Source organism: Microtus ochrogaster, linkage group LG7_11, assembly GCF_000317375.1.
Source record: "Microtus ochrogaster isolate Prairie Vole_2 linkage group LG7_11, MicOch1.0, whole genome shotgun sequence".
Classification (NCBI taxonomy): Eukaryota; Metazoa; Chordata; class Mammalia; order Rodentia; family Cricetidae; genus Microtus; species Microtus ochrogaster.
The window spans coordinates 20,841,683-20,851,912 of record NC_022032.1 but is presented as its reverse complement, the minus strand read 5'-3'; the positions used below and the strand labels follow the sequence as shown (position 1 = coordinate 20,851,912).

The window sequence follows — 10,230 nt, the reverse complement described above, 5'->3', positions numbered from 1 at the left end:
GCCAGAATAAACTTTAAAAGTTTTTAAGATTACTTTTATTTAGCCAGGTGGTGGTAGCACATACCTTTAATCCCAGCACTCGGGAGGCAGAAGCAGGCAGATCTCTCTCTGAGTTCTAGGCCAGCCTCATGTACAAGAGTTCCAGAACAATCACCAAAGTTACAGAGAAACCCTGTCTGGAAAAAAAGAAAAACAACAAAAAGAAAAAAAAAAAACTTTTATTTATTTGTGTGTGAGAGCATATGGATGCATATGTGGGGGTCGGGACAGTTTGCAGGAGTCAGTTCTGTACGCCTACAATATGATGACCCAGGGATCAAACTGAGATTGTTGGGGTTTGCAGTGGTTAAGAGCACTGGCTGTTCTTCCAGAGGATCTGGGTTCAATTCCCATTACCCACTTGCAGCTCACACGACAACCTCATACACACATGCATGCAGGAAAAGCACCAACAAACATTCATACATGCATAAATAAATAAGTGAGCGGATGAATAAGTGAATGAATAAATAAGTGAATGAATGAATGACTAACTGACCAATCCAGATTGAGCTTGTCAAGATGATAGCAAGCTCCTTTGCCTGTGAGCCGTTTGCTCCTGAGTACACTTTTATTAGATGATGGTGAATTTGTTTGAGAGTAATGTTTTTAATGTGTATATGCTGTCAAATGTGCTTTCTGCTTTAATTCTATCTTGAAAATGCTAATATGCCATAATAATCTCCTTTTCCCCTCTTTTAGAAACTTTAAAGGAAATTGATGATGTCTATGAAAAATATAAGAAAGAAGATGATTCAAACCAGAAGAAACGCCTACAGCAACATCTGCAGAGAGCGTTGATTAATAGCCAGGAATTGGGAGATGAAAAAATTCAGATTGTCACACAAATGCTCGAATTGGTGGAAAATCGGGCAAGACAAATGGAGCTGCACTCACAGTGTTTTCAAGATCCTGCTGAAAGTGAACGAGCCTTAGACAAAGGAAAGATGGATTCTGGTCAGCCCGAGCGATCTTCTAGAAGACCTCGAAGACAGCGAACCAGTGAGAGCCGTGATTTATGTCACATGACAAATGGGGTTGAAGACTGTGATGATCAGCCACCAAAAGAAAAGAAATCCAAATCCGCCAAGAAAAAGAAGCGCTCCAAGGCCAAGCAGGAAAGGGAAGCCTCGCCTGTTGAGTTTGCAATAGATCCCAATGAACCTACCTACTGCTTATGTAACCAAGTGTCTTACGGGGAAATGATAGGCTGTGACAATGAACAGTGTCCCATTGAATGGTTCCACTTCTCATGTGTTTCACTCACCTATAAACCAAAGGGGAAATGGTACTGCCCAAAGTGCAGGGGAGACAATGAGAAAACAATGGACAAAAGTACTGAAAAGACAAAAAAGGAGAGAAGAGCGAGGTAGTGAAGGCAGCCATGTTTTAAAAGGGTTGTTTGTCTTTTATATAATTGGTTTACTTTCAGAAAATGTTTTAGGGTAAATGCATAAGACTATGCAATAATTTTTAATCATTAGTATTAATGGTGTATTAAAAGTTCTTGTACTTTGTCTGTGACCTTAATTTTCTGCACTAAATTACCAAATATTTTCTGCCAGGTAGTCCTGAGAGCAGGAGAGAGAGAGGAAAGAGCAAACTTCAAGTGGCTTCCCCAGCCACGTCTGCTTCATTTTCACCTCAAACTCCCATGCTGTTTTGGGGGTAAACACAAATGTTTGCTAACATCTCAGTTCGGTGTGCTTCAAAATTTTATCTATTGTTGGATTTCTCTGTCAACTTACCTTGGTGATTTCAAATTGCAATGCTATCCTGTTTAGAGATTCTTATTGGCTCCGCGTATTCATACGCTTGTTAAATCTCTAGTCCTCCAGAAACCCTGGGAACTAGGGAGAAGTTATGTGGTTCCAAGTGGAGTAATGCACTCCTTCTGGAGTATTTGCTGCTGGGCTTCCTTGGAGCCTCTGATAACTGTCAGTTGTGGCCTCTGTAAATGCCCTGCTGTTTCCGAACAGATGCACTTCAGCTAGTGCTTGATAAGGGGCTGCTTTTGTTTTGATTGGGACAAGTAAGGCTAGTTAGTTAGTTAATACCAAAACTCTGCCATTGGTTCCTACTGGCACGGCATCATAGTTCAAGGCTGAATAGTTTGAAGATGTGTCTTGATATTTCCCATGTGACCCACTGCTGGGATGTGTAGCCACAGACCTGTCAGTGAGAAGAGGGCATGTATGAGTCTCTAAACATTGCCTTTTCTGTCAAACAGTTATTTTAGATAGTTTCGCTGGGGGTTAGAATTTATTTCTATCCCAATGAGTAATTATACATTATTTTTAATAATAGTATATTTACCTTAACCTCTGGTATTGGTGCTGTTTGATGTTTTCATGTTTATTGAGCTAATTTCATTATAACAATACAATTCATAATGTGTTTGTAAATTGAACTTTCCGGGATTTTGATATTTTCCTTTTGATGAATGTATGTCCTTGCATTGAGCAGGTTTTGGTTGTGGGGGGCAGTAGATGAACTAGTTCTTTAACCCCACGTGTAGCGTGCTTCTTACTCACCATTTCTTCCTAATCTGATGGTCTTGATGCTTTTTGATTAACACATGTGAAAAATCCTGTCTGCTTGTTTGGAAAAAAAAAGTTTTTTTTTTTCTTCAAGCTCTCTGTGTGACTTGTAGGCATGTCATTCACATGTAAAATGAGTTGGCTTGAATGTCTCCAAGGCTCATTTGAAATCATAGCATTGTACTGTGGGGAAAGATTTTAATAATGTAATCGCTTGCTTTTCCCTTCATTAATGTCCTCCACCCTGAGGCAGGAAGACAGTTTAAGATTAGAGGTGGTAAAGGAACAATATTTTATTTCCGTCCCAAGGCCATGTCGCTTGGTGACTATTGCCAGTGACTATCTTATTTAAGCAAGAATATTGAGCAGAATGATAAAGAATTTACTTTTAACTTTGCTGAGTTGTAAAGAAACCTGTTTCCCTCTTGAGTATAGAGTTTACAGAATCATGTGAGCAAGTCTCTCCAAAGCCTTGAGGGTGACTGTGGAGAGCTCACCACTCTGTAATTCATTGCCTCAGCTTATGGGAGAAGGAGAAACAAACCCCACAACATTTTAATAGAGGCATCCAAATTGGCTTTGAGCTTTGACAGGTAGATGTACCTGGAATGTCTTGTCTTTCAGATCGACTGTTTAAAAACATGTTTTATGAATTAACTTTTGTTTTCTATACCATGTGGGGAATAGAAGTCATAAATTTGCATTTGCATAGCATTATGATTGGGATTTCTTTGTTAAGTATTTATCTCTTATGCTATCTTATATCACTGTTACCAGCTCATACTATGAGAGATTCCCAAACTTATCTCACGTTGGAATTATCTTAGTAAGTTTGAAAGCATTGGTACTTGGGCCCCAACCACATTAACTGCGATATAGAATTCATTTGGAATGTGACTTAAGTATTCGGGGTTTTTTTTTTAAAGGTCCCCATGCTAACGAATAGAAAAGATTTTAAAACACTGCCCCATTTTAACATTTTCAGCCTACTGAGAACTCCTGGGAGGTTGTCAGCATTCAGGTTCTGTAGCTCCAAATCCACCACCACCAGTTAGCGCTGTCTGTCTGTGCCGGGTGCGGCTTTACCCTGATGGGACAGGCAAAGAGAAACTCCCTCCAGTGAACCACACATCCTAGTGGAAGGATTAGTGTGGAAGGATTAGTTAGTTACCTGATCTAAAGCACCAGGTAACTACTTCAGTGGTTAAGTGGAAGCGAAGCACAATAAACATGGAGAAAGAAGGGGTGAGTTTATCAGTGCAGTGAGTTATGAAGGGCCTCTAAGGAACCCGGCAGACCTCAAAACAGACAAGGAGGCCACACATCTTTGGGGGCAGTAGGATAAGCTTGAGGAAAGCTAGAAAATGAAGGTTTTGGAAGTCCTGGCAGGCAGTTGAAAAGGCACTGAAAGACTGAGCCATAGTCTGGTTTGTATTTAAAGATCAGTCGGGCTCTTGTGCATAGCGTAGCGTCTGTAGGCCCCTGTGGAAGTGGGGTAGAAGTTCAGGTGGCAGTTTAGGTGTGTATGCTTAGCTGTAGAAACACTGTCAGAATGGTGTATCTGTATCTTAGAATTCTTTAAGATTATTGATTTATATGTGTATGGATGCTGTTTGCTCTTCTGTGTGTATATGGAACGCGTGTGTGCAGTGCTCAGAGAGGCTAGAAGAGGGCATCCAGTCCCCAGCACTGGGGTTCTAGACTGAGCTGCCTCGCTGGTGCTGAGAACTGAATTCTGGTCCCCTGGAAGACAACAGTGTTCTTAACCCCTGAGCCATCTCTCCAGAGTTCTGTTTTAAAAGGCACAGCTGGTGAGATTTTTTTTTTTGCCTAGGGATTAGGAAGCAATCCTTGGTCTGAAAGCTGGGAAGGGGGTAGAGAGTCCCCCACATTTGCAATAGCAACCTGGTTCTGGAAGAGAGAGGTCTTGGCACTCAGGGTTGAAGTGCATCACAAATTTCTGGGGTAGCTCAGCATGGAGTCCTAAATATGATACATTTCAGAAGGAGACGGGATAAGCATTTGGAGAGTCACTATGATTGAGTTAGTGTTTCTCAACACTTTATCATCTCCGTTTGTCACACTGCCGTCTGGGTCAGCAGATTGCTTGTAGGGCCCGAGAGTCTGCATTTCCAGCAAGGTGTACCCATGCCAACGCTGTTGTTTAGGGATCCACAACTGAGTAGGAACCAAGTTGTTCCAGAAGAGGGAAGAGTTGTTGGCTCTGAGGTATTCAGACATTTGAAATAGGAAGCACCAGAGATGCTTTCTCAGAGCCGAAAAGTGGTCCAATACTGATTTCTAAATAAAAGTTGTTCTGGGAAGGGTGTCAGCAACTCATTCAGGTGCTGTTCAAGTAAGGTGAGCACAGAGAACGATTTAAGAAGCTGCACATTTTGGGGAGAGGAAGGACCCAAACTTGAGCAGAAGAGGGTTGAAATAGTGCCAGGAGCTCAACTCAAGCTTTGATGCAAAAGCTTGGAGCAATGCTGTCCACGTGATTCAAATATTTACTGATTGCAGGATTGGGGGGTGGTGGATAAGGCTGTGAGTAAAGACAATCTGACCTTTGAGGTGCTGAGATTCTGAAATTCAGGGGTACAGTAGATAGATGGGTATGGGGAGCCGGAGGGGGGGTGTGAAGAGCCAAGGAGAGAGAGGATGTTAGACATCAGTAGGAACTAAAGATATGTGTGTGAAATGTCATGTAGGGAAGGGAAACGAGCGGTCCAGGAAAGTCAGTGTGAGCCACGGATGTTTCAGGGGTTTGAGTCCTGTCTTCAGATGAGCCGGTTGCAGATTGCCTGGGTTGTAAGGATGAAAAAGTGACAACACAAATAACTTCACCCCCGAATCCCTAAGCCAGCAAGGTTGCACTTCCCCAGCCATTTTTGTATGCCCACTAGTGATGTCCTCTGCAGCATCTGGCCTGATTGCCCTGCTGGACGGAGAGGCACAGCCCTCCCAGGGGCAGCTGCTGGGAGGGAACCGGGTGGGCTGTGCTGCACTTGGAGTCAAGCCCTTGGCCTTTGATGCAGTACCAGCTGGGTTTTCAGTAGTGGGTGGCAGTTTGGACTCATCCTTCCTGTGATTGCTTGACCTCGGTGCATTAGTTGTGGAAACCAGCTTCTTTACCCCTTCCTGTTGGAGTGTGCGGGCCATGCTCTGAATAGGATTCCAGACTTTGTCTGTGAGCAGGGTCGGGCCGCTATCCTTGGCCTGCGGTTTGTTTAGATGGAAAATGAGCGAGGTGGGATGGTTCTGGAAAAGCTGCTGATATTCTTGTCTCTGGGAGGTCTGAGGGAAGAGTGTTCCTGGCCTTGAGTTTACTATCTAAGCTTCTGAATTAACAGATTTTAATCCACATATGTGATAACTAGACGTTAAAGCAAAATTTAATTTAATTCCTTTTTTTTTCCCTTTTCTGTTTGTTTTTTGAGACAGACATTCCTTTCTGTCCAGGAACGCACTCTAGACCAGGCTGGCCTTGAACGCACAGAGAGATCCACCCGTCTTTGCCTCCCAAGTGTAGGATTAAAGGTGTGTGCTACCGCCTGGTTAAAGCAGAATTTTCTAAGCATCAGACTCTAGGAAGAACTCAACAGATTTAGCCATTTCCATGTGCTCTTTGAATCATATTTTAAAATACTGCCCAATATTTTTTGAATTGGCTCACTTTATATAAATTTATTTTATAAATACAAAACTAGTATCATATGTCTGTGTTTGTGTGTGTGTGTGAGAGAGAGAGGGAGAGATTAATATAACAAACCAAAGCAGTGGCATTAAATTCTACTGTGTGAGATACCTTACAAGAACAAAGTCCACCTTATTAGTTGATGTGATTCGTTAATACTAGGTAAGGATGGAAGACAAATACAAAGGAATAAAAATGCTTAGAGAATCTTCTTGAATATTTTTTACCATCCTACTCTGAGAAAATAACTTTAACAACAAAAGCTAACCGTTGTCCTTTTCCCCACATTCAAACGAACGTTTTCTTGTCCACTGTGATCCACATCTGTAATCTCAGCACTTGGGAGGTGGAGACAGAAAGATAGGAGTTCGAGATCATCCTGGCTTACTTAGTGACTTGGAAGTCAGTCAGCCTGGGATATGTGATGCATTTACCTCAAATAAATAAATAAAAATATTTGTTTTTCTTAAAGCTACACGCCATGAGGTTTCTGTAAAATCTGCGGGGTGCTAACCAACATTATCCATGTGAGCGCTCTATAGACCAATCAGAAACCACTATTCTGACCCATAGGGGTTTCTAGGGTAGCCTGTTTTCTGATCTGAGAAGTCTCCCAACCCCAGTGCTTCATTTAGAAGTTGAGAGACATTTCTTTTCCCTGAGACAGTGTTTCTCAGTGTAGTCCTGGCTGGAGAGAGATTTCTTGGTCCAGCCTTATACCATTACTTTGGGACCCAGCAGTCCAGAGTTGAAAAAAAATATGAAAGTTATCTACAAGCCGGGTGATGGTGGCGCACGCCTTTAATCCCAGCACTCGGGAGGCAGAGGCAGGCGGATCTCTGTGAGTACGAGACCAGCCTGGTCTACAAGAGCTAGTTCCGGGACAGGCACCAAAGCTACAGAGAAACCCTGTCTCGAAAACCAAAAAAAAAACAGTTATCTACATAATTTTCTTAGTTATCTGCTCTCAGTATAGGTGTTCTTACCAAAGTAGGATTTCCAGTTCCTTACAGATTGGGTAATAACATGACCATGTTCACCATAAGCACCGAAGGAGGGAGATTCTAGTAGGCTAGTGGATTTGGGGTAGCTGTGTGCCCCATAAATACTAAAACATTTCTTACAAATTTTACGAGTATTGGGAAAGAGTTGTCCTTCTTAAATATGTCCTTAGTCATCTTGGCATTTCATGGTATGTAAGCAATGTGTTGGCCACTGTGACTCGGCACGTGATGACACACTGCCCTTAGACCTCACTCCAGTCAGGAGGACCCTTTGCTTCTGGACTTTGCCTCAGGCTGGTTTGAAAAATGTTTTTCTTCTTTTCTCTAAGAGCTGCTTAGCAGCTTATATCCCCTGTCCATTTGTTGTGTCTTGGAAAAGCATTTGATTAGATTTTTATCTAGCTTAAAAATAAATAGAATTTGAGATTCTTGAGTGCCTAAGGCTTAGGTTTTGAATATGTGGGATTATAAGTAGGGTTTTATTTGTTTTTTACTTTCTTTTTATGAGACAGGGCTTCACTGTATTCTTGGCTAGCCTGGAACTCACTGTGTAGACCAGGCTGGCCTTGCACCCACAGTGATCCAGCTTCCTTCCTCTGCCTCCAGAGTTCTCCGATTAAAAGTGTGTGCCATCATTTCCTACCAATGTGCGGTTTTAAACAACGTGTTCTCAGCTGTGCTTAGAGAACAGCGCTTTACCCCTAGTAAAGACTTTTGTGCTAGTAAGACTTCCCTGTAGTCTTACTTTGAAGATCACAATCTGATTACATTGTTTTACCATAGGCTGTAACTTCCTCTTCTGGTGTGCTAACATTAGGAACAGTCCACCTGAAGCAAGAGTGTAATCAGCTGGCTAGTGTTCTCTTCAGATGGTCAGGTTAGCCCAGAAATGTGGAATCCTGCCATCAGTGGCAAGTAATAATTTGGGTTCCAAACCTATCAAGAGTGTAAAATGGCAGCGTATAGCACTTCCCAGCCCAGAAGATGGGTTTTAATGTTTTGTTGTTGTTGGTGTGTGTGTGTGTGTGTGATGACTAATGCCACAAGTAGCAAAAACTTCCTTCCACAACCGTGATTTACATTTCACTTTTTTTGTTAAAAAACTTGAACTTGAAAAGGGCGAATTCTCACAGATTAAAGAAAAGATCGAAGAGTGCGAGTATTTTCCATGCGGCCATTGTATTAACATTTAGTGCGAGTATTTTCCATGCGGCCATTGTATTAACATTTATCTTTGATTAGGTTTCTTTCCAGTAGTAGATTAAATGCTTGATAGTCTGGAGTTGACAAGTTAAATTTGCATCATTCTCCTGTGATCTTATCTCCTAAAAGAAGACTTGTCATCCTTTTACATTCGCAATGAACTTAGACTTCAGAAGCCCCACTGAGGGGGTGCTTTGTGTGAGGAGTCTGCAGACCCTGCCTACTGCTCCCAGCAGAGGCTGCTGCAGTGCAGACAGTGGCTCCAGTGGCCTCCGTGTGTACAGAGTGCAGGTGGCTGGATCACTGTGTCCCTTTGCTGCTTCTCCACTGAGTACTCCCCTGCCAAGCAACAAGGGAGGTAGAAACCATCCTCTGAGGCGATCACCTGTACAACCCTCACCTGAAAGTTGACTGTCATGTTGTCTGACAGGTTTTTTTCAGATAGACCTTCCTTGCTTCGACTTTGGACCTTGATGAGAAAATCCAAAGATATAATGTAGGTAGAATGTGGAGAAGGAATTTGTAAAAGTATGCCACATAGAACTGGAATTCCCCTGAGAACTGGTGGTCATCCGGCATGGGATAAGATTATACCTTAACCAGTTTCCCAAAGTATTCTCTAGGCTCTGAAGGGTTATTCTGCCTAAGAGAGGGGATTGCTTACATGTTTCCCTCTTCTTGGGGGTCCAGAGGTTCATATGTGCTAGAAGGATCTACAGGTTTGAGAATACTGTGGTAAACTAGATCTTGAAAAACTGGATTGGATTCTATCATGCTGGGTGATCAGACTATTGGCAGCCACACACCAGCCCCTTACTTTTCTATAGCCCCAGACTGGGGTCTTGATGTCTTTTGGACCATTGTTTAAAGGCTTTAGTCTTCGTGATTGTTAAACAATGATAATTAGATGCAGATGTTAATAGGAATGTTTGTGTTTGCAGCCTCCCTGAACAGATCAGATACAGTTGATGGTAATACAGTTCAGTACGGTGTGCATGCGCTACCTCCCTGAACAGATCAGATACAGTTGGTGGTAATACAGTTCAGTAAGGTGTGCATGCACTAGCAGCTCACTCCAAAAGCAAATTAATTGCTTCAGCTTCTTGGTAAGTAAAAGCAGCCTAGGTTTTGTAGCCATAAATTCTGTAGCCTTCATTTCTGATCAGAGAAACTTGGGAGGAGACCACTGTTAGTCTTGGGCTCGTTTCTGGGAAACTAAGCATGGCAGGAGGCAAGTGATAACGAGAATCTTAATTTAGTTCATGCTTTATTGTTACCAAATGGGCCACGAGGTGCCGTGAGCTGTGACCCCCCGGGCAGCAGTCGTAAGTTCCCGGTGATGGCTGAAGTTTATTAGGATCAAGTGTTGTGACGTTCCTTTGGCTTGGGAATCTATAGTTTTACACTCTTCCTTGGAGAATTCATTGTTATTTCCAAGTAATGACTGTGAACTGTTTCTGCAAAATGCGTTTACAGGAAAGGCCGGATTGCTGAGCCAGTCAGTGTCTGTCAAACGTGTCTATGAAAGAGTAGAGAAATACCATGTGTGGCTGGAACCCACACCTAAGAAACCGAGTCACAGAGCCTGCAGGGAAAGGGGCAGTAGGTAGCTGCTTCCCTGGGAGTTAATACACGAAGACTCTTGGGGTTCCAGATTTGCCATTCTGTATAGGTTAATGGGGAAGGACATTTATCTTTTAGGATTTTTTCACCACTTTAGTTGGTATTTCAGGAACATAATCAAATT

At 42.5% G+C, this 10,230-nt stretch overlaps 1 protein-coding gene across 1 annotated transcript in view; it reads left to right on the top strand.

The window, feature by feature from the left end:
- Ing2 (inhibitor of growth family member 2) overlaps nucleotides 1–2,971 on the top strand; it is an 8,642-nt gene extending 5,671 nt beyond the window's left edge. The window contains exon 2 of the mRNA XM_005362595.3: nucleotides 742–2,971. Within this exon, the coding sequence (XP_005362652.1) occupies nucleotides 742–1,412 (671 nt within the window). The 3' untranslated portion in view covers nucleotides 1,413–2,971. The remainder of the gene's footprint in view (nucleotides 1–741) is intronic.
- The last annotated feature ends 7,259 nt before the right edge of the window (nucleotides 2,972–10,230 follow it).